This window comes from Salvelinus fontinalis, chromosome 6, assembly GCF_029448725.1.
Source record: "Salvelinus fontinalis isolate EN_2023a chromosome 6, ASM2944872v1, whole genome shotgun sequence".
In the NCBI taxonomy this organism is placed as follows: domain Eukaryota; kingdom Metazoa; phylum Chordata; class Actinopteri; order Salmoniformes; family Salmonidae; genus Salvelinus; species Salvelinus fontinalis.
The window spans coordinates 23,723,775-23,749,591 of record NC_074670.1 but is presented as its reverse complement, the minus strand read 5'-3'; the positions used below and the strand labels follow the sequence as shown (position 1 = coordinate 23,749,591).

At 43.2% G+C, this 25,817-nt stretch overlaps 1 protein-coding gene across 1 annotated transcript in view; it reads left to right on the top strand.

Annotated features, from left to right (window-relative positions):
• Positions 1-25,817, top strand: part of LOC129857384 (zinc finger protein ZFPM2-like) — a 109,958-nt gene that overhangs the window by 54,948 nt on the left and 29,193 nt on the right. The window contains exon 4 of the mRNA XM_055925590.1: positions 4,508-4,616. Within this exon, the coding sequence (XP_055781565.1) occupies positions 4,508-4,616 (109 nt within the window). The remainder of the gene's footprint in view (positions 1-4,507; positions 4,617-25,817) is intronic.

Below are 25,817 nucleotides of genomic sequence, written 5' to 3'. Positions count from 1 at the left end.
AAAGAAATATTAATACAGGAATGAGATAACGAGGGCTAGAGGAAAATCTCCTCTAATGAAATTTCCAGTTGACCACATGCAATTTGTTTCATCGTGGTGAACAACTAATTGCAATGGACGTTATCAAGGTGTGTGCTGTAGTATGCTGTAAACAGGTGCAAATCCTTTATCCCTATATACCTCCACCGTAGTAACATATAATATAGAAACTTGACATAACACATCCATAAGCTTTTCTGCCCTTCTTTTTTCATATAAAGGGCTAACCCGAGTCTTATATGGACATGACACATCAATACTATTAGTGTCATGTTGTTAAAATATGAACGCTGGGTCAAGCGCTGTGTGTGGGAGTGAAACACACAGAGAGATGAACTGAGGAAAGGAACCTGCTGCTTCTTCTACTATTTACGATGTTTTTCACTGAAGAATAAAAAACTATATTTATACTGGACTTAAGGACTAGTTTAATTTAAGAAACGGAATAAATATTATTGAAATATAAAAAACTGAAATGTGTATTTTCGAAGTAAAATGCTATAAATAAATATTTGCATTTGTATTATGATTCAGAGCACAGTTGGTCTTTCATACTGTACGTGTTTTTAATATCCATGACTACTGGATATACCGTGGACCTTTTTAAGAAAAACAAGAAGTAGAAAATATTGTAAAGATGCTCAGACTAAAACTGGGTTTGATTTCTCTACAGTTGGGGATCAGGACAGATACAGTACTACATTTGTGACCTTGGTAGAAAAAAAACTATGGAAAAAAAGAAGGATTGATATCGATTTCCCCTGCCCTGACCGTGAAGCGGGTTAAGAGTTGCCCAGTGGTGGTGAAATGGTCAGTGGTGATATCATTAGCTTGTTTACACAGGAAACCAGGGAGTTAGGAGGAAGCTGAGTGTCACGAGCCACTTTCTTCCTCACCTCCTTCAGCTGATCTGAGGATCATGGTATCAAGGAGGGATTAGTAGCGACTTGGGATTTGTGTGATTGGTTAATTTATTGCGGTGATGGCAGGTCTTTCATCTATGGCAACATTTAATCAGCCCAGCCACAGAGGCTATTACAGGTTAGCTCCTTTCTGGAGTCAGTCCGGCACTGCCATCAACTCCATCACAATTCCCCTGAAAATTCCAAATTATCTGGAACAGGCTTTAGCTTCTCAGTAATAAAAATTAGAACAGATTCCTGATAGAAGCTTTTCCTCACACAGTGCCAATTATAAATAGCTAGGGCTCTGCCTTTGGAAGGAAGGAGGAAAAATCCAACTATGAGAGATGTGCAATGGAACTTATCGCTCAGCCCCTGCTCTTCGCTCTGATCCAAATCCGTGTGGCTGAAAATTTATATTAGATTTTATCACAGAGGCCTAAGTCTAGAAAAATCAATGAAGGTTATCTTTTATGTTGCAGCAACTTGTGGAAATATTGATTTTCATTTTATAGCGACTTTGGAGCATCAGTTTGTAATCACTTCCTAGCTGACTACACTGTTTTGGTCACTGTATCTTTTACACGTTGGTTGAATGGTAACAGAGCTGAGAAAAAACCCTGGGAGAGTATTGAAACCACTGGAGTGAGGGAACAGGGTGGATAAACCACAACACACCATGAGGAGGAAGGGTGGATGCTTTTCAACACTTATCCATGACATTACTTTATAAAGTGACACATTTTGTCTCATTTATTTTCCATCTAATTTACTGTAGCTACTTCAAATGTCCCTATTTTACTTTATTGAAGAAAAAACATTTAGGGACAGAGTTAATTGTCATACATTTTCAAATTTGAACATGACCATTGTTTAATTCTGATTGAATTAATAAATCCACCTATTTTAATTTCTGTGAATGGTGGTGAACACTCTCTTAATCACTGTCAATAAAATGTAGAGTCCTCTGATCTGTAGAATAGCTAGTCTTAATATTAGTCTGAATGAAACCGTATTGTATGTGGCTTTGGAGTATAAAGCCGGTGGTGTTGATGTTGTAATATCCAATAGGGGTCAGTATTATTTGCTGTTCTGAATACATTTATTCATGAGGAAGTGGAACAGGACAGAGTCACTGTTGTACGTCACATTCCTTAGTTGTGATTGGTAGTTAGAGAAAGGGGTATGTTTTTATTTGGTATACATCCCTCTCACTCCAGAGAAATCAACATGTTCTGCTTGTCACTCTGACTTTGTCTGAAGCTTTGACTACATATGTCCTGTATTTACTGTATAGGAAGAGGGCGTTCATTTAAGGCTAAAATGCTCCTCCCCTTGGTGACATCATTGTGTGTTATACCCAGAATACACCTTCTCTGCATTCCTTTGTCTGAAATACTTCAGAGCCCCAACATAGTCGTTATTTAGAGTAGGACATTTCAATTAATAGCGCATTTAAATTTCAGCAAAATTAAAAATACAGCTATATGATAAATTGACCATTATTTTGATAAATGTATTAAATGTTATTAATTTCCAATTGGTTACGTTTAGTTTTATTAATAAGTTATGTTATGATGATTTTGACAATTAATCGTTATATTAAGAAAACACATTGAAACAAAAAGACATGTCAATAATGTAAATCATTCAAATTCAAATACAATTTGAAAGGAAATATTTCTAATGTTGAAAACTAATCCCATATATTATTATTACTCTCTCCCTGGTGAGAGGCAGTGTAATATAGTGAATTCCCAGAAGGCCTTAGAGAAAAGACGGACATGAAGAGGGGAAGAAGAAGCCTCACACAGTTAAATAAGAGAGATGGCCCCCAGTCTGGAGATCTGACAAAGGGTTAATCCGATTCTCATTTTAGATAGTCGTTGTAGCAACAATCAGATCCGTCTCCTTTGCTCCTTTTGACAGGGTTGTAAGATTTACAGGTTCGCTGAAGATATACGACTTTATTGTCAGGCTAATTTGAAATGTGAAATAGAGGACGGCTTAAATGACGGAGGTCTCTCTCTGATCCTCTGCCAGGGTGGGATAAGATACCTAAATATTAAGGAATGAGAAAATCAACAAACACAATGTGCTGTTCACTAGGTGTTTGATCTGTCTGACTGGCACAAGTCCACCATTGCTTCGAGCTGCTATGTAAGAACTAGAGTTGAGGTTTTCTTTTCATTTTATATGTATTGTTTCATTTGTGTGTGACAGACTGACTGAGATCAGAGCCCATATGCTGTCTGCACTTTTGTTATTGAATGTAGCCTACAGTATTTCTGTTTTCTCAGAGAAGAGAGAGAGCCCTCTAATCCTCAGTCACTACTAACGGAAGATTTCTGTGTGTGCTTCACACACGTGCACAATAAATCATCTTTTGTGTGTATCTGTGCCAATTCAGACCTTTAACGTGTGAAAGTGGCATTTGCATTTATCCTTGAAGGGTTGTTGCTGCCTTTCCGAAGAAATATCTGAAACACATAGTGAGACAACTAGTGCTTTTCTGTTGCATTAGGCAGATGGATGGTGTCTCATGGCAGCCTGTTTCAAATGGAAAAATAAATGAAGTGTCGAGAACAGATTGCACCCCAGCCTATTTTCTCTTCGTTAAACTATTTCTGTAACACCCTAATGAAGGAGGGCCTGGGAGTTAAAAAGTAATGGCCTTGAAATACTGACATTTTGCCTGCTAGGAATAGGCTACTGTAAGTGCTGCCCAAGAAAGATGCTTCTACCCTCTCCATGAGCACTGAAGACGTACTCTTGGCTTTCATTACCCTTTGTAAAAAAAATAAAAAATAAAAATCAATTTGAAAAATAAAATAGAATAGAAAATCATATGAAAATAAATAGAAAGGCCTTACAATCTGACGACCCCTCTCCATGTCTGGTTGTGAATACGTTTAGCTGGGGCCACAGCATCTATCTCCCTGTTTTCCTTCCATAGAAATAACTTAAAGCACCAACGCTTGACCCGAGCCCAGAAGAAAAATGATGTTACACATTCAGAATAATTTGCCGGCATATTATAAGACGTAGCCTCAATCGCCCTTTGAAATGGATACTGATTCTTTAAATTCTTCCCTGGCTGTTTCAGGAAATAGTGAGATCCCAGCGATAGCGCAGCACAATGTGCCTAAAGTTCACTCCTGAACACTCGCCTCCCTCACGCTAAAAGTCATCGGCATTCTAGGCATCCGATATCTTCTTAATCTGGGAGATCTGATACTGTATCATTGGGATCATAGGGACCAGGCGTTAGCAGCACTGTATGCCCCCCCCCCCCCCCCCCTCTCTCCCACCACTCCAGCCACTCTCCTACCCCAACTGCCCCCACCACCTTGATCCCATTCCTCTGCCCCCACCCAACCATCTCAATTCCCAAATCTTCTCATTGCGGGGCGAAGAAGAGGGCCTACTAGCTTATAGAATGACCATGTTTATGGCTTGCAGAGAAGAAGAAGAAGCATAACTTGGTGGCTATTATTTAATTATTGTTTGTTTAATCACCAAAATAAGCAAATGATTAGTGTTTGTTATCTGTCCCCGTCCAGAAGATGAAGAGCCGTGTACCGGTGGTGCTCAGCGCGGGCCCCAGGTGGCTGCTGGATGTGACTTGGCAAGGAGCAGAAGACAACAAAAATAACTGTGTGGTGTACAGCAAAGGTAAGCTCAATCTCCAGACTGCTGTATACAGTCTGTTATCTCCCTAGCAACACCACAGCAGCCAAACACACAGTCTGACAGACAATTCCCCCACTTAAGTTCTGCTGTTTGTCTGTCTGTCTCTCGCTGTCTATCACTCTAAATATTTTTTTTTACATCCCTCTGAAGTCATTTAGTGTATCAACTCAAAAGTTTTGATTAGGAGTGGGAGACACAAACTAGACACAAAGTCAGTGGTTTTAGATTTCACAAGGTAAATATATTAATTAGCTTTTTGTACTCAGTCTGAGTGAATTCCTCTCTGTTCACAAATGACAATTCCCCAAATTATTATGTAGACGATAATCTGAAACTTGCTTATGGCATATCTTTCTTTTTATGTAATTTAGGGTTATTGGGTGTGACCGTGGAGGTTGTGAGTCTCGAATCACACAGAAATAAAAATGAGGGATTTATTTGCTGTTTGATACAGCTAGAATGCCCTTATTAGGCAAGCTCAAAATGGCTGCCCATCCATAGTTCGTGATTGGGTTTAAGGTTACTGATTGTAAAATGCTAATATGGCACACTGACACTGTCAGCACAGTCTTCAGACTTCACTCTTTATGAAAGCACTGTGCTGCTGACTGGCTGCTGCAGCCCATAATTGGGTCTTGACGGGTGTATCCAGAGACACACAGGCACATAAATAAGTAAATAAAGATGTTTGAATTCAAAAGGGATGCAAGAAGTGGTTTCTAGTTATCCCGTTTTCTAAATGATTACCCTGTGACTAGACTCACGAAGGAGCTGAAATGGAGTTTCTTCCGCTCAAAGTGAATCAGAGTGGGAACTGGGATTTGCAGCTCGGATTTTCTTTCGGGTCTCCCAATTCTCATCTACTAATCACTAGACTGCACTGGGGAGTTATCCTCTTAACCGGAGACTTAACTTTGTGCTCTTTATCACCAAATCATTCAAGTTTATGATAAGCTGTTAAAGGAGATTATGCACTTCTTTAAAAATCTCCTAATCTGAATATATGAAACAAAAAAGGGAGTAATAACAGGATTTGGTCTGGTTTTGTTAAGTCTGTCATTTCCCCTCGCCATCTTCATAGTCATTATAGAAGGGATCCAAGACGTAGTTGCAATACTGTCATCATCTCACACAAACGGACGTTATGGATCTGTGATCACCTCTGTAGCATTGTCCTTCATATCCCCTTGTTCATAGCATCTAGTTGACCCTTATTCAATTAGAAAAGGAAGTGATGTGAAAGTCGGACCAAAAAGAGGAGTCCCCCAGTGAGAGCCGTTTGTGTTGTATTAGTATAGAGCCGCTAAACCTTTCTCCACAATCACACGCCTGCCAAGCCATAATAAACGATACAGAGGGATAAAATGCAGAAAAATATAATTAATTTCAATTTGGAAATAATTGTATAATATTTGTCACCTTACTGTGTGTAGTCATTTTGAGACAATAATTGCAGCTCTAAATCTGTAGGCCGAGACAGAATCAGCATCCATCCAGTTTGCTGCCTAGTTATTCTATGTATGTGGCCCCAGACAGAATCTCTCTAGTTATTGTACAGAATCTATTTAGTTATTGTATTGCTATGGCCCCAGAGAGAATATCTGTAGTCATTGTACAAAATCTATTTACTTATTGTATTTCTATGGCCCCAGAGATAATCATTCTAGTTATTGTATTTCTATGGCCCCATGCAGACACCAGACAGTACAGAATGACTCAGTGATGACTCCCTCTCTGCATGAAACAGACACACAGAGCCATAGGGCCTCAGTGTTTACATCTGTTTGTCTGTTTTGCGCTAAGAAAGGCAGTTGACTTCTGGTAATCAGTGAACATCTCAATATACTGCATGTTCATTGGTTCTTGCTGAATATGGCTACTTGGCTCGTGTTCCAATCATTTTGGCTTTCTTGAGGAGTGCCTCTTAACTAGAGTTGGCACTATGTTTCACCCTCCCATATCGTAGTTTATTGTTGATGATCTGAAAGTAAAATGTATTGTCAGTGTGCTATGGCTACCACTGAATGTTCACGATCTTCAACCATTGACATTCTATGGGACAGAGAAAAAGAGAGAAATGATTCCCAATGGACTGATGCAGTCCAACAGTGTGTAATGTATAATACATGCTAGTTCACCGTGAACAAGAACTATGTGAGTTTGGTGGAATCCCCATTGGGCTGCCCCGGGCATCCAGCAGAAAACACACTAGCACGGTTACCACATATCTAATATTAGACATGTCATTTTGTTTTATTCTGTCCTGTGTCCTGGTTCTACTGAATGTCCATTTTTTTATGATTTGCCACTCACTGTCTCTATCATTTTGTGCTGTTGATATTGACAAACAACACACTGTATAATGAGACATTTCTAAACTAACATTTCTACTGAGAGTTTACCCTATCAACTACGACTATATACTGTTGATTATTATGTCTATGTTTCATATGGCCATAGTTTGTGTTAAATATATATTACTTTAAAATAAAAAATCTCTACCAATTCCCCCTTGAAGACGTGATAATATAAAAAGTGGAATAAACAAATCTGTTTTTACCAGGCAGTTTTTCTATCAGTAGCACCGGAAACAGTAAGCATACAGTGCTTTGTTTTACATTAGACTCCCATGCAGGCAGCCAGTATACTGTAGTGCCTCAGCACAGAGCACAGCAGCCAGCCATTACTAAAACTCTCAACTTGACTGCAGCACCAACTCATTATCGAGAAATCCACCTGGAACCTCCACAATGCTCCGCGCCACACATGGACAGTTTCTTTGAACCACTGACGTTTTCTAGAAACAGGCAGCGAGTCTGTGGAGTAATTACACGTTACAGTAACGCAGAGGGAGGGAGGGAGGGAATTGGGGGAGAATTGGTAGAGAGTTAGGGAGAGAGTGAGAAACCGACAGGGACAGCGAAAGAGAGAGAGCAAGTCAGAGAGGGAGGATATCAGTGGAGAATTGGTACATTTGATTAACAATATGGAAGTGTTTATTAATTTAGAAAGAAATGCATATTATTTAATTGCATCATTTTTGGGGCGTTTTCATTATTCCACTATTGAATCAAAAGAGCGGCGTTCAGTAATTAAAACAAAAAGAAACAGAAAGAAGAAATGGGACAATAAATAGAAATATAATTTCAGGGTCACTCCTATCCACAATGTCATGAAATACACTACCACCATCATATAACACTGCTCTGATTTAATTATTTTTTTAAATCTTATTTTTTGCCTTTTACAGAGAGTATAACTTAAGATAATGTCGGCCTCCAAGACTGGACATTGAATCCACCAATCATTCTGCATGTTTTACAGTTCGTCAGATTTCTTGGTACCTACTGTCCACACATTACATGGAATGTATATCATCATTACCAGTATGACAGTAAAGTCAGTATGGATGTATTCAACTCAGAGCTCTCCTATTGTGCTCGACCATTGTCACCTGATATCTGAGCCCTTAGAAACTCACCCGCGCTCTGTCTTGATATTATGTCCTATTATTCTAAGGTCACCTGAGTTTTCTAACGTAAGCCTCTTAAGCGGACCACATTCAGATACAGCATGTCCAATATGTCTCTGGAGAAAGTTGGCCATTGTTGGAGCGGAAATTGACCAATGTACTAGGGCGTTTTACATAAGCCCATACGGTGTAGAATTAAACTGTAACTCACTGCTGTGTCTTTCTGTTATTTCATGTTCACTAAGTCCTCGCCATCAGATCCCTTTTCTCACACGTCCGTTGTTCACACGCTCTTAGCCAGAGACCTCGGAGGTATATGGTGAACTTGCGGGACATGGCTAGATCTTTATAGATTCATTTCTCATCAACTGAAATCTTAACTGTCTTTCCACAGTACTTTTGAAATTGGATCAGAATTTTTTATATTCTGTCCAAAACAAAATAGGGAGAAATCAGAATAAGATGGTTTGGTTTAGAAAGGGGGAAATATATTGTAAAAACTGTTTGGGACTGCGGGAGAGGAGAGAGAGTACTGTAACAGTTCAGATTGAATTGTTCATTTCAACCCTCCCCTTTAAAACGACTGCAGCAAATAGGAGGTGCTGAGGTTATTATCTGTTATCTGGGAACATTGTGACTGAATAATAACTAAACAACTGACAATGTCAAAATGTCATTATCAGTGTATTAAAACAAAATTGTGCCCTAAAGGAGGCCCCACCACAGCTCAGAGCAGCAGCGTAATTATGTTTAATTAAAATACAACAGAGATCAACAGAATCGTTTTCATTAGGAAATTATTAATGATTCCGCGGCAACAATAATTGATTGCACTGAGCCAGGCGATAACTGCACGGTCAGGCTGGAGTGAATGGAGTGCTCAAACTGTACCGTAGCTGTAGTGTAATATTAAGTGACTATGTCACTGTGGCAGACAGGGGTAGAGTATTGTACTGTAAGACTGAACTGGAGGCTGGTGATGGTAGGGAGGGGGGTGCTAAGGACAGCAGACTTCATTATATAGAATATGAGAAGACTTAGCATCCTACACATCATGCGTAAGCACACAGACCGAAGTGCACACACACACACACACACACACACACACACACACACACACACACACACACACACACACACACACACACACACACACACACACACACACACACACACACACACACACACACACACACACACACACACACACGTTTGTTCTTGCTTCATTCAGCAGAGACAGTGAAAGACGTCAGCCCAGACTCTTCCTCCGAATGCCTTTTATATGCATTGTTCCCGCACTGTTGGTGGAGGCAGACAGGCGGGCGGCTGGCCTCCCCCTGCAACACCACACACACACACACCAGACACCAGGCTCTGTCTGTCACAGCCACCACTCTCTGAACATCCACCACAAACAAACCACAATACACAGATGAGACAAGACATCACCCAAATTAGGATGTTTCCACAAACATTCATAAACCTAAGCCTAACTGTGACACACAGAAAAGACGCAGAAAAGAAAACAAGTGAAAGTGATGGGCAGCACTGATGACAAGCAGAAGAGAGGAGAGGCATGTTGTATAGTATCATCCATCACTCTCCCCAGTCAGGCACTATGTTGTCGTTGCAGTAGAGGACAACACAGACAGACGGCCGCGCGTCCTTGTATGAATGCCACTGAGGGTGTCGTGTCACGCTAACGAGCGTGTAGCCTAGCTGGCCGTTCTCCCTCCCTCCGTAGCAGGAGGGTTTTGACTCACTGTGCCATTCACTCTGCATATTTAAATGCCTTGTAAAGCTTAAGTAGACCCACTTTTCCATGTCAGGGCAGCGTTCAATCCTGCTGTGCCCATTAATTATGATACCATTGTGCTCTGGTGTGGCTAATAAGAGTGATGTATTGCACCCTTGTGGCATTATAATCATGTCTATTGAAGTACCTGGACTGTCTGAGCACTAGGCTTCTCTTTAGAGCACTTGGGTAAAAAGCAGCAGCTCTTCAAGCCTACTCTCCTCTCCTGTCCAGGGTTGGTTAATGGGCTTGTTCTGGAGAGTGGGCTGTTGATTTATCTTTAGCATAATTGTATAATCGATGATGAGAAATGCCTGTGTATCGATCTGGGGGAAGCAGATGGAGCTGTCTGTCTGTGAGCCCAGCAGGGATTTTAAAGCTCTTCCTGAAAGAGGTACCGGGCCTGAGGACAGGAGCTGGACAGGAGGAAACAGGGTGTGATTTTCAGACAATAAACAATTCCTTGGACATTAAAATAATGATCTGCAAGGTTTTGATTTAGAGGATCACGGTTGCTTAGTTAAAGAGTCCATTCTATGCGTCTTTAAGAGCCTCAGCCCTGGCCTGCTTTTAGAACTGTTGTGTATGATTCACCTCTCCTTCCTGGCCGCCCGGCCTCGCCGCCCCCATCATGGCACAGCTGCTGTAAGTAGGTGTGAAAAGCATTGTCAATGTGCTTTAGGATAAAGCTCTGTGGTGGGATGCCATTGGTCACGATGAACCCCCACCCACCTTCAGCTGCAGCAGAGAGCGAGTGGAGGAGAGGGAGAGAGAGAGGCCTTCCACGGGGTGCTTTTCATCTGCAGTAGGGGGTCAGAGTGAGAGATCAGTGGGGTGAATGAGTGTTTAGACATACACCACACACACACACACACACACACACACACACACACACACACACACACACACACACACACACACACACACACACACACACACACACACACACACACACACACACACACACACACACACACACACACACACACACACACACATACACAGTTAGAGCGAGGAAGAATAGCGAACTGCATGGACACCTTGCACATGGCAGAAGATGGGAAGAAAATCACTGATGGGCACTAGAATGAAGATACAGTATCACGTCTATCACCCTGGTCACAATATAATGACATTATAGGGTTCATTGCAGGGATTTAATTTGTCTTCTTCCACACTGTATATCTCTTTATAAATACATTTTGGAAGAAAATAAATCTGATTTTTTGCTGAAGAAATAAGCGGACACATTACAAAATAGTTTTGTGGGGTCACATCTGTGTTCGAGGGGGAGAACTTCCCGATAACCTTTATACATACCTCTGCAGCTAATCCATTTTATTGATTGCACATCCGGCTGTACGAAAAAACATATCCCTGCAGTCTTTAGAGTGTGGTATCAGTGGGGTATCACTTCTTCTCATTGCACACCGCGCAGGAGCACACAGAGCTCGCTCCTCCATTGCTGGCTTATCTATGGGGTTTATGATGCTCTGGTCATGGGGTCTCAGCCGTTCCACCCCTCTTAAACCCCAATGCCATGGGTAAGGACAGGGGGACATACAGGTATAGGAGGTGGGTCACTCAGCTCCATGAAGAGAGGAGGCTGGTAGTTTTGTGGCTATTTGGTGTGTTGGTGAATGTGGCAGAAGTACGGTATGTATGGTGATGGTGAGGCTCATGCTTGGACCCCTCCCCCATCTCCTCCACCCTCCCCTAGATCCCCCACCATTCCCCATATACCCCACTCCGTCTTCCCATGCAGCTCCAGGAGTGTCAGAGCTGAGTTGACCTCTGCCTGCCTAAAGGGAGGTCGCAGTGCTCCGTAGCGCTCTGTACCACTGGGTGACAGAGATGGGTCCCCTGGCCCCTCTGTGTGTGTGTGTGTGTGTGTGTGTGTGTGTGTGTGTGTGTGTGTGTGTGTGTGTGTGTGTGTGTGTGTGTGTGTGTGTGTGTGTGTGTGTGTGTGTGTGTGTGTGTGTGTGTGTATATTTGTGTGTGTGTGTGTGTGTGTGTGTGTGTGTGTGTGTGTGTGTGTGTGTGTGTGTGTGTGTGTGTGTGTGTGTGTGTGTGTGTGTGTGTGTGTGTGTGTGTGTTTGCGTGCGTGCGTGCGTGCGTGTGTGTGTGTGTGTAGCGAGCAGAGAGCAGACAGGCGTGCTGTAGGTACAGTAGTGTACTGGAGAAGACGTGTGTGTCGACCGGGTCAGACAGGGCCATCCATTCTCTGAGCCCCTGGGAGAGGGAGAGGGAGAGGGAGGGAGAGAGAGAGGGAGGGAGAGAGAGAGGGAGAGAGACGAAGTGAGAGAGGGAGTGAGGGAGAGAGCAAGCGGGAGAAAGAAAGAGGGAGAGAGAGAGAACATGAGAGAGCGACAGAGAGGGAGGGAGAGAGAGGAGAGCGGAAAGAGAGAGAGAGAGAGAGAGAGAGAGAGAGAGAGAGAGAGAGAGAGAGAGAGAGAGAGAGAGAGAGAGAGAGAGAGAGAGAGAGAGGGGAGTTGATACACTGCTTCTCTTACTCTATCAGACACTAGGTTGTGTTCCTCCATGCAGTGCAGTCAGTGGAACACATCTGTCATCTGTCCCTGTACCACTTCAGCTACTACAGTACCACAGGGGTTTGGAACACTTCTATTCAACCAACACTGTAATGTGAGCTGTGGATGTTGTCAAATGTGGTGAGTGTGATTTTGAACTCTCTTAGTGGACTTTACACAGGGATTTATGAATATCAACATTTTTAGTGCAATGACTGACATGTTTTGCTGCCGTTGGTGCAGCAGTGTCCACAATGTAGAACGCATTTAGTATTGTACATGTAGTCTGTAGGATTTACCATAGACAAACTGGAAGCCATAAGGAGAGTGGTTGCAGACCACAATGGTTTGCTGTAGTAGGGGCAGCCACAGAGGTTTTTCAACAACATCACCCGGCCCATGGCAGCTACAGTGGACCTCCCATTCCTGTCATTCCTAACATCCAGCTCTCCCTCCTGGTCCTGGCCGATGCCCTGGCCTTCCCTGCTAAGCTAAGCCTTCTCCATGGGTACTGCATATTGTTGAATAGTGGGCTGGTAATGCTGTGTTCCAATGCCATTTGGAGTCACTCTCTCTGTCCTCCAGCTCTCAGGGAGAAGGAATCCTCAACCCCAGCCTCATAGTCTACCCTGTAATCTCCCAGCCTCCTCTCTGTTGTCGGGTGCGGCGCCTGCTGCTCCCCGCTCTATCCCACAACCCCCTTCCAACCCCCTTCCTCCTCACATCCACCTCCACCATTTTAATCCCTTTGACCCAAACCCTCAGTGTTTCCCTGTATCAACAGCTCCTGAAGATTACATCCTTCCACCTCCTGTACTGTAGTGTGTGCTAGCTACAGTAGCTAGCCTAGCGCTACTGTATTACACCCAAGCCCAGCATTACAAGTGTTCCACTAGCTACCATATGACAGCTAGTGGCTGCAGGCAGTCTGCGGTTAAGTCTGTAATTAACCCACTCCAGAGTACTATGTTATGCCACATTGCCACACTGGTCATTGCAATATAGTCACTTCGCCTATACAGTCTAGCCACAGTCTAGCCGCAGTCTATACAGTCTACCCGCGGTCTATACCATTTACCTGCAGTCTATACAGTCTACCCACAGTCTATACAGTCTAGCCGCAGTCTATACAGTCTACCCACAGTCTATACCGTTTACCTGCAGTCTATACAGTCTAGCCACAGTCTAGCCGCAGTCTATACCGTTTACCTGCAGTCTATACAGTCTACCCACAGTCTATACAGTCTAGACACAGTCTATACAGTCTACCCACAGTCTATACAGTCTAGCCACAGCCTATACAGTCTACCCACAGTCTACCCACAGTCTATACCATTTACCTGCAGTATATACAGTCTACCCACAGTCTAACCACAGTCTATAGAGTCTACCCACAGTCTATACAGTCTACCCACAGTCTAAACAGTCTAGCCACAGTCTATACAGTCTAGCCACAGTCTATACAGTCTAGCAACAGTCTATACAGTCTAGCCACAGTCTATACAGTCTAGCCACAGTCTATATAGTCTACCCACAGTCTATACAGTCTATCCACAGTCTATACAGTCTACCCACAGTCTATACAGTCTACCGACAGTCTATACAGTCCAGCCAGTCTGGCCTGATACTCCAGAGCTCACCCTGCAGAGAGAGTACAGCTCTACCTCTTTCATGTAGTGTTTCTGGTAATGAGTTAGGGCGTTATTGATGTGAACTTATGTGATCATTACATAAAGAACAACCATTTCTCTTTCCCTCGTTGGTTTTCCTGTGGGCCACATTAAATCAAGCCTCCGACCTACACTCTAGTTAAATGAAACACTATCAGCATGTTGCCCTCTCATATCTGAGAACAGCCCTTTATATAGCAAGGCCTGTAAATGGTGATTAGTGAGTGTTTTGATTAAATTCTATCACGTGTGTGTGATACTGTGGTGGAGGCCGATCACACTCTGTCAAACACACTCTCTCTATGTCTCCATCTCTCTCTCTCTCTGTCTCCATCTCTCTCCATCTCTCTCTCACTCTCTCCATCTCTCTCTCTGTCTCCATCTCTCTCTCTCTCTGTCTCCATTTCTCTCTCTGTCTCCATCTCTCTCTCTCTCTCTCTCTCTCTCTCTCTCTCTCTCTCTCTCTCGCTCTCTTTCTCTGTCTTATCTTTCTATCTCTCTCCATCTCTATCTCTCTCAATCTCTCTCTCTCTGTCTCTCTCTCTCCGTCTTTCTCTCTCTCGCTCTCTCTCTCTCACACACACACAACTCACTCTCTCTCTCTTTCTCCTCTCATGTCCGTGCGGAGTGCATGGCTGATTTAAGGGCCCCTTACAAACGGTAAGTTTGCAAAGTGAAGACAAAAACGAGAGACAAATCACTGAGCGGCACTCCCTCTCAAGGAGAGGAGCGGGAGAACAGTGAAAAATATATATACACACTATCCTGTCAAAAGGCTTTTGGCTTATCTTGAGTGACTGTCAAGGCTGGGAATATCACGGAATGGACAGAAATATATAAAATTAATAAGCTGCTGGGTGTTGTCGGGAGTTATGATGCTTCATAAATCCTGGTTTGATCATGGCGGACAAGGCTTAAATCCACAGCTGCCTAATGCGCACAGCAGTGTTTTGGACCGGATTTCATTCTGTTGGAGAGATAGAAGCCCTTAGCTGGCAAAATACAATTTTTCATCTCTCTCTTCTCTCTTTCCTGAGTGACAAATATATATATATAATATATATATATAAAATATATATATATAAAAGAAGCCTAAGGGAAGGAAGTGGGCTGCTATTACTACCTGTAATAGAAGGGCACAGGCACAGCAAGGTGAAACCTGGGCCAAAGAGAGAAAAACACTATAAAAAAACGGAGAAAAAGAAGAAGAAATTGGTAGTGACTTATCAGTTGTACTTCCTGTGTCGGGTGAAAGGTCACCAAGGTTTTGTTTGTTTGGTATAGTAAGAGGATGGATGCTATCTCTCCCTCCATCCCAAGCGCTTTGCTCTGTGGAATGGCCTAGGTAATATTTCATGTCAAGAATTAAGAAAGCCTTCCTCTCCTTTTCTCCACTCCATGATCTATCTCCTTCAGGGTGTTACAGTTATACAGCTAGAAGAAACGGTGCTACTTGTACAGAAGAAAAAAGGGTTCCATGGCTCGCTTCATACTGTATGTGGATCTCAAAATGCTTCTTTATAGAACTACAGATCACCCGTATGTTTAGCAGTGTACAGTACAGTAGTTCATGTATCACTTTCTTCTCAAAGGGATTTGGAACGTATTATATTATATGAGTGCAGACAGAAAGCATTACTAATTAAATAGATGTCTAATCTCACGGGCTTTCCCTGTCAATAAACACCCCATTATTAGAAATGAAGTGTCTTTAATATAGAAGAGTGACATTTTGAAATGTAAAATGCATGTCACAGTGCCTGAGTCAATAATATCCCAGTTATCCTCCCAAATGAGACAAGTTGTCAGAGCTATATGACAACAATAACATGTTTGCTGGACCAAATCAGAATAATGGAATTCCAATTTGAGTCGTTTTGTTATATTCAGCTATGGGCTATGCTTTTCGAGCAGGAGTCTTCTCAATCAGAAAATACATAGTTAGAGCTTGATCCACTCAACCCATTCAATTCCTAAACCATGTATTTCATTCAAGTGTTTCAAAGTTATATACTACTAATACCTTCTCAGATGAAGGTATGACAGTGACGACGCAGGAGGGCCTGGAACTGTAAGACAATAAGGAAAAGTCTATTATTATCCGCTTTTAATGCCATTACTGTAGCAGTTTAGATAAATCTCAGTAGGACTTTATCTTTGGTGTCGATTTTCAATGACCATATGACTGATTAAATTACACTGTATAAGATCTGTAGATATAATGGAGCAATGGACGTGAAAAGGCAGGTTTTTTTGGAGGATGTTGTGCCACATTCAGCAGTGTCCCACCTGTGTAATCATTCACAGCCATTTGAAACCATGCAGATGCCCATGGCTCTTGCTATGAATTATTCAAGGAGCCATTCCTTCAGTCCACATGCAGCAGAGAAGTGGAGGAAATTGTGCTCGCTAGTAAACACATTTTATGTTACCATCCTGGCTAAATGTGAAGTGTAGCACATTGTAAACGCAGGATAATTACACCACTCCTCTCTGAGTTTAACGTACCCCCAGAAACAGCCCTGCCTGCCTGCTTGTCTGTCTGCTATCAATTGGCTGCTTTACCCAATGGAGAGAGAGGCTGCTGGGATTGACTTTGTAGGCTATGGAGAGTGTTTGTGTTATTTGAGCCCCCTCAATGTTCTGTAGTATTTGATCTACTGTATGTGTGTCAATGCAGGTGAGGTTGAGTGTAACTGAACATTAGGGGGTATTAGGAATAGAGTAGAGACATAGAGAGATTTATCGATATTGATAGAAATCCGTCACAAAATCTTTACACGAGCAAATTGTTATCAGAATAACCGTGTATTTCTCGAATACAATTCATCAATATTGATTTTCTTCAATTTCTACAATTTGTTTTAATTTATCATGAAACCGACAATCATTTAGAAACATAATATTACTGTTGTACAGTAGATTTCTCTTATCTGCAGCAGATAACAGCACTTTGTTACAGTTTGTCTCTGGCTTTGCCTAATCGTTTTATGTGCGCATTGGCATATTGTACCATGGCATATAAAATATGAATATTACATGGATTTAAATCCTCAATCTTTTTTTTTTTTTTAAATCCTTAAGTTGAAAATTGTCATCGTTATTGCATTATTGCAGCCCCCATATTGAATAGGCCTAATGGAGATTTCACATTAGTAGACTCACACCATGACAAATGTTAAGCAGCATAAGGGAAATTAACGTTTCTTTTTAATAGCACAGCAGTGTCTTGTGGTCTATCGGAGAGTTTCTCCACAGGCTTTGCCCTGACCTTCAACTCTGTACTATCTCCCAATGTAGATCTCTTGGCAAGTGAAGTGTGTGTGTGTGTGTGTGTGTGTGTGTGTGTGTGTGTGTGTGTGTGTGTGTGTGTGTGTGTGTGTGTGTGTGTGTGTGTGTGTGTGTGTGTGTGTGTGTGTGTGTGTGTGTGTGTGTGTGTGTGTGTGTGTGTGTGTGTGTGTGTGTGTGCGTGCGCGCGCGTGCGTGCGTGCGTGCGTGTGCTGTATGTGATGTGATGTGTGTTGGAGAGAGCTGGAGAGAAAGCAGAGTAGACGTGAGAGAGGGAGGGAGGGAGTGATCTTGGTTTGCAGCCCAGTCCCAGTCCTGGGATGGGCATGTTGGGCTCAAAACACAGGCTGCACCTCCTCCTCTAATCTCTGTAGTGAAACACCTTGTGGTGGGCCGTTTGTGGTGTGCACGCATACACACACACACATACATAATGCCCCTGCGTCTGAGAGGGTTGAAAGCTGCTCTAGCATTCCAGGACAGAATGGAGGGACAGGTCTGTCGATGAGGGGAGAAGGGAGAGAAGGAGGGAAGGCGGGAGGGAGGGGAAGAAGGGGGAGGCCTCCCCCTTGATAAGCAGGCCTGCCTGGGTGAAGTGGAACGCCAAGCCGTTCACTCAACGTTACTGCTGCTGTGGTTGTTCTCTCCCACTCACTATCAAAACAGGGGATAGAAAAGAGGATGAGGTGAGCTCTTCATCCTAATGTTACTCTAGCATCCAACACAAAGAGAAGACATCTGAAGGAACTCCCTGCTCCATTTCTTGTTCTCTATCATGTGGTTGAAAGCAACAATGCCACATGTAAATGAACACGTCGTCTCGCCTGCCACCATCTCTCTCCGCAGTTTAGACTACAACATGATGCTTGACTGAGCAGCCTTTTCAAGTCGACCAGATTGTATTAAAGCAGTGGTAGAATTTGATATCGAGCGACGATGATGCTCTGAAATCGAGATCAAAATATTACAATGTCCCTCAAGATCAACATCTTTGTATTGCCACGACTGTTAAAGGGAAAGGATGACATCCGCCATATGAGAACATGTTCAAATATGTACCTTTAATTGTCAAAGGGACTGCTCTTTACTGCTGTTCTAGTTGATAAACAGTGTCTTTAATAGCAGTGTTTATCCGTCTCGTTGTTTATATCATATCAAGCAGAGGCTATGACTTTTTGTGCAGTTAGTTGTTGATAAATACATCATAAAGTTTGTTTCTCCCCAAGTCAAAAGAATCCCTTCACTTTGTCTTTGTAGCAGCCTTTTACATCGACAAGAGGCCAAAACCCGGAAGAATAAGACGTTTAGGAAATCTCTTAAATAGGGGCTCGGAAGCGAAGGTTTGAGCTTTGTCATCACGCTTGAAGAATTTCTTTTTTAACGTACTGTAATGTGAAATTCAGTGGGGACTAGTTTAATTGAGTTTTACACAAACCAGTTGGGAGTAGCGCTGGAAGGTAGGTGATGGTGAGGTTTTTAATCTACAGCTCCGGAGAGGCTTGTTGACGAACTGGTTCTTTCTCTTTGTGGGGAAAAAAAGAGGAAGCCTAAGAAATGATACATCCATGGATAAAACCAATTGGCAACCCTCAAAGGGACGGGGGGTGATAAGGCAAATCCAGCACTTGTAGAGAAATAAAAGAATCCAACTGTTCATTAAAAGGAGAAACAAAACAGGCGATTGAGGAGGCAGGCAGGCAGCAGACTGCTCTGCGTGTGGAGGAAGGAGGGAGACAGCGATACAAACAGAGCCAGCCAGCGCTGCTATCAGAGGAAAGGATTGGAAAATAATCAAGGATTTGTGAGGAGAATTAATAAGGAGATAGGGACAAATAAGCATTTTTTCTTCTCTCTGCAAAATTAGGAGGGATGGGCTACAATTATCTAACAGGAGGGATGGATGGCATAAGCTACACAGACACCTAATTATAAAGGATAACCTAGAATATCGAGTCTCTGCTTTGCTTTTATGTTACACTATTTCACTATTAGGCAGTAAAGTCTACGCTAGCCATTAGCCAGTTCCCCAAATTATAGAATATCGCATGAATTAATCATTATTTCAGTAAAATTGCAATCCTCTTTATCTTATACAGTCATTATATATAATATAGTTTATGATGCTTTATTACTGTTTTGCATTGTAGAAGTCATGTTGTGGCACGTTTGGAAAATGACATATGTGTTACTCCTACAGTGGACCTTGGTTAGATTCTGCCCAATCCTTTTCCATGGGGTCATCCGTTTGTCTTTTTTTAATTTAAGGTAAATATGGGTTAAATATCTTTGGACAGCAGTTCATTCTCAGATATGAGTGAGAATGTCTGCTTCTTCTAAGATTGTATATATTCTGCAGACAATGTGTATTTGTTTGCTGTGGTTTGTGAGATGAGGTGAGTTTATTTAGTGACGGTGGTAGTTCCTCTCGTCGAGCAGGCTGGCTGGCTGGCTCTATGTCTCTATCACCTGACCATGCTACGGTAATGAGGTCTAGAGTCAGTGAGACTAAAGGTGAGACAAACAAAGGACTAATGAAAGGAGGATGGAGGGATGAGGGAGGAGGGATGAGGGAACGGAGGAGAGGGGAAATAATCAGTACTGGTATGATCAGACGTTGAGACATTCCATTGGTGTTTGGTATGAAAGAGAGTCATTCATCAACATATCAATACAAATATGGAGTAGATTATTATTGTGTTTGCTTAGCATGGACCCTCCTCGTAAATAATGGAAGTCTCTACTACCCCGCTGTAGCTGGTAGTATTAATTATAATTACAATTCTGATAATGTGCATGCTTCTTTTATTACGGGGAGCTGAATCAATTTTACAGTCTTATTCAGCCTCACAAGGTCATGCAAAGTTACCAGGGTGCCACATAGAGGATGGCTCCTTGTAAAACGTTCCTTACTGCGATCAGGAACGAGGACATAACGAAGCCCGCTGGATTAAGTCTACCGCCACCGCGTCAGATATAGACAGCCAGGCCCGTCATCACATAACAGCTGCCGTGAACTTTCTCTCTCTCCAATTGCATCATTTCAATACACACAGGAAGACCATTGTATCGGTGCGTTCCATTGTACGAGAATTCATCTTGGAGAATTCAGAGTTGTTTAGCATGAACCTTTTGGAAAATAATTTTTTCTCCTCCTCCCCCCTCTTTCCAATATACATGGATTCATGCGTATTGTGACCGTGGTGGAAGCAGTCATTTCCCATTGCACTGAATTGTTCCGTTCATTAACTAGGCCTACTGAACGTCGAGGCTGACATGTGTTCTGATCATCAGAGTCATGCTATGTTAAACCTTTGACAACTCACAAAGAGGCGGAGACTTGCAGAATGCATTTTTGCCAGTGTGGTTTTGGTTGCATGATTTGACAGTTCATAGGGAGAGTCCAAAGACGTTCTGTTTTGGCCACACGTTGAATCTGAACTTAGTCTAAATTCATAAGGCTCCCCGCTGGTTCGTTTCTCAGTTTTTCCCCCTCCTCATGACTAAAACTGTCAGAACAACAACAGAGACTATCAGGCTGCCGTACCTTTATAGCTGTCTGAGATACTTTAAAGACTGGATTTAGCCTGGCTTTGGCTTGGTTCAACCCACAACAAAGCATGCCACAGATTCCCAAAATCTACATATCTTTTCTCCCCATTTTCATTTTTGAAAACGCATTGCTTACCATTTTTTCTTTGCCCCTCATTAAATCAATATTTTCCCCACCGACACGTTTAAGAGAGAAACGGTGGTTAGTTGTGTTAAATGTGTTTTCTTAGTTGCTGTAACCTGTTTGAACAAATAAGCCTATAAGCTTTACAATAAACATAATGCCCATAATTAATATTGTGCACACAAAATAGTTTCTTCAATTACAGACACAGAATCATACACATCCATATGTTCCTAACATGAAATAATGCTGTTTATGGTAACAGTATATAAATTGTTGGACATAATTTGCCTATTTGTATTTGCCTAACATTATGCCGTCAAATTATAACCACCTACGGTATTGATCAGCTGCTGCTACTGGTTATTTTCTCAATAATAATTGGGTGTGCATTTCCTTGCTACAATAAATTGTTGCATTCTTTGCTTGTGAATGTTAAAATGACCCTGCGCTTCCTGTGAATGCGTGCATCTGTCTTGAAATGATACTTTCCCTCTCTCCTCATTGAACTGGGCATTGAGTCAGTGCCGCCTAGCCGGCTCTGGCAGGGAATCTTGATTATGGATTCTGTGATATTACAAATGACTTCAGAATGTTTTGGATTAATCGGCCGGCTGCAGATGTGCGTTCCTTTGGTACGCCACCATCTTTAACAGATGCTCATTACCGTATCGCCTTCACATTCTGCATACGAAGCAGATTCAGAGATAGGTAATCCCTGTAAGGTTTTTACAAGACAGGTTATTGGAGGGTTGAGGTCTGTGCTGGAAATTATTAAATTTGTGTTTTTTGGGGGAGAATCGCTGTGCTTTGTCTCAAGGCAGGCAGTAGGCACAGCAGTAACTGTCTCTACTCCCTTTGCTAACAACCCCCCCCCCCCCCCCTACTCCCAAACCACCGCCACCCAGATACTTTGAAGTGCCTCAGGCAAAAAGCTAGTTCCTCTCCCCTGGCTCGTCTTGCTCATTCAGCCCCCGAGATTATTCCAGAATGCCATAGATTGTCTGCCCCCATCACCCTGCTCACCCCCCCCCCCCCCCCACCCCCCACCCCCACCCCACCCTGTCTTCAGCTTGGCAGTGCCTGTCACCTGTCAGAAGCAACCCACCTTTAAGTGGACAGTTATTTTCCGTTGGTTTTATATGTCTTTCATATCATGGCTCATTAAAGCGCAGCGCGCTAGGCAGCATATTTACATAGGCTACTGGGAGGGTTTTAATTTGCCTAGGTACAGAGCATGACCGGAACTGAAGAGTGCACCGCCAAAATGACTTTTTCACATGCCACCCCCGTTGCCCACCCCCCGTCAGAACACACGTAGCTTGGCGTAATTGCCTGAAGAGGGCACAAAGACGGAGACAGAGCTTTCCACCAAGGGATTGGTTTTTTCCCCCTGGATATAAACGAGAGGACAGCTAGGTGTAGTTAGTTATGTAGTGACGTTTCTCTGGGACCATTCTTGTGGATTATTATTCATGATAGGGAGTAGCTATACGTGTCTCTCCCACTAACTCCCAAACAGTTCCATGGTGGATCTGATGAGTTCTGACTGCAATGGGTTCTAATTAGTATTATCTACAGTATGCAGGATACAAGGGTTGTTGTTTTATTGGTGGGTTACTCATTTCAAACTGTTAATATGAAATAAAGACTAGCTGCTGAATTCTACAATCATATCTCAGACCACATGCAGCGATAGAATAACACAATTCCCTCAGACCAGATTTCTGACAGAGATCCTTTCAAACGGCAAACTCTCCCAAGACATTGTAGTGTTGTAGGCGCTCTCATATCAGACACATTCTCATATCGGGCACCAGTTCAAGATGATTGAAAAACAGGGAGTAGCGATACGGCTAATATTGTCATAAGACGCTTGGTGTCACATACATATAGTATAGCAGGAAGATTCCTACATTAGACACAGTCTGTTTCTCAAACATTTGCTCTCCTCCTCTCCTCCCATATCTCTCAGAGGAGTTCTACTGAAGTCTGGCTCCTACAGATGCACTCCAAATAGCAGGCTGTTCATCATGCATTGTCATAGAGCAAGCTAGCTCTTGAGACCCCTCTACACCCCCCAGCAGCCACCCTACAACCACCCGCCCCGGTCCACTGATGCTCCTGCTGGCCCTACATCCTATCCCAGCACTCTGATATCAATCACCAGCAATGAGGCTGGCTTCAGCCCCAGCCCAAGATGCCCCAGCTCCAGCTCCAGATACCTAGCCCCAGATACCCAGCTCCAGCCCCAGCTTCAGCCCTAACCCTAGCCCCAGATACCTAGCCCCAGTGTCAGCCCCAGTCTCAGCTCCAGTCTCAGCTCCAGTCTCAGACCCGGTCTCAGCCCCGGTCTCAGCCCTGGTCTCAGCTCCGGTCTCAGCCCCGGTCTCAGCCCTGGTCTCAGCTCCAGTATCAGCTCCGGTCTCAGCTCTGGTCTCAGCTCCAGTATCAGCCCCAGTCTCAGCTCCAGTCTCAGCCCCAGTCTCAGCCCCAGTCTCAGCTCCAGTATCAGCCCCAGTCTCAGCTCCAGTATCAGCCCCTCATCAACCATCACTTGCCAAAGTTGCCATAAACGCCCGGCATAGATACAGCAAAGACAGACAGGCAGTCATGTGATTTCAGTGTAATTTTGGAAAGCATATTGTCTAATTCACCATCTGTCCAAGAGGGAGAGATGGCAGGCAGCTTGGAACTCATTTGCCGTCTGCTTGCTTTACTGCAGCTATACAGAACAAGTTTCTGGACCAGGACCGGGGCCTGGGTGTGTGGTGTGTTGCTGGGCCCACTGGAGCCAAGAGGCGCGTCCTGTCATCTACACAGATACCAGTTCTATAGTCCCTCCATGATCCCATGATACATACAGTACAACCACTGGCTGACTGGGAGCAGAACACACTTATGCCTGGAAATTAGGCCATTTATTAAATTAAAGCATTGGTTTACTGTCTCCAAGAACTTTACTTTAGTGTAGCATGTTTAACCCCAACAATAACTATCTACTCTCCTTGACATATGAGCGTAAATGGAATGACAGAATTCCACCTTGTTGGACGTTCACCATTCATGGTCTAGTGGCCATTGTTAGTTTGGTATTGGTGTTTTGGTGAGCTGGGTGTGTGTGTGTGTGTGTGTGTGTGTGGTGGGGCTGGGTTGTAGAAGCGGCCGCAGGCCACGGGCCAGTACACACACACACACACACACACACGTCTGTATGTCCCACATTGTGCATCACGTCTGGTTCAGCTGCTCCTTGGCTCAGACATTAATACAGAGCAGATTGGTTGAGATCTACAGCCCTTGTTGTTTGATCTTTCCTCCTCTTGCCACATTTCCTGGCAAGTGCCCCCTGCCACACCGCGTGGCGCAGGCAGCACTGGCATGGCCTCAACATGCCTGCCAGGTTTGTTCCCTCGCTCTCTCTCTCTCCACCTCTATCTGTCTTTCTTCTCTCCATCTCTGTCTCTCTCTCTTCTCTGCATCTCTCTCTCTTCTTCCCCATCCAACTTAGTCCCTAACGCCTGCTCTATGGCTGCAGTTGGACAAATTACCACAGCTCCTCCGCAGCCTTCTGACAGTAGGACATGAAGGGACCATAAATGTTACAGTTGAACATTTTGGTTCTGCCGTCAGTTGGTGTAAATGATGGTAGCTGTCCACCTGGTGTGTGATGTGATCTGTTCAGTCCTACGTTGATCATTGTTCTATAGCGGATACTTTTGAATAACACTTTACATTAAGTTATATACTTTAGAAACAGTTTATGAACAGTGATAAACATGTGAGCTGCTCAATATGAAGCTGGATCATGACTCTAGACCTTTCACACATACTGCCCAAGCGCCACCTCACTGTTCAGACAAAAAGACATTCATGAGCCAACAGCAGCCTCAACTTGAACAAACACTGTATCCTCCTTATCAAGTTCCCATACATTTCATGTTCTCTTTACTCAGCCCTGTCATTTGTCCTCTAATGCCTTGAGTCTTACAGAGAAATTGTTTAAAATGTCACAATCAAATGTATGAATTAAAAGCAAATACATCTTGGAGGTGAAGGAAGCATCAGTGTTCTCTTGTTTAATCTGAAATATTTGTTCAAAGAATAACGTCTTTGAATACCACACAATGGCCTCTTTTCTCTTGCCATTCCTCCTTTCAGGTTGGAGGCAGAATGGGTGGGAAAACCTGAGGGTCATTTGGTAATAAGGCTGCTTTATGATGTCTAAGCCCAATTTGCGCAGTCTATCTGCCATTTTACAACAAGCCAGCCTTTCTGTTTATGAATCGACTGAATCAGATCTGAAGCCTTATCTTTTCCCTGCATTAACCACTTCATTTGTGACTAATGGCATAATACGCCGGATCATTATCGCTTTAATTTATTCCAACTTTTTCAAGATGGATGGCGGGATAAGGTGCGAGAGACAATAAGTTGAAGAAGCCAGTGTGATGCCTCGGTTAATGAGGCACATCGTCGCCTCGGCGCCTCTCAGGGTCAAAAGCAGAACACACAGAGAGATTGAGGGGAGCGAAACATTGAGATGGCAATTCAAGAGAAAGCCGATCTAAACGACGCCAGCCTTCTAAAGCAAAAGAGAGAGGCCTGATATCTTTTGAAGGAGATATTTGATCATCAGAGCCTTGAAATAGGAACCCAGTGAGTGGCTGCCTGCAGATGAAAGTTAGCCAGGGCTTTCAGATGTGACGCTGATTCTACATGGATATTTCTGATGAGCCTTTTTTTCTAGCCCA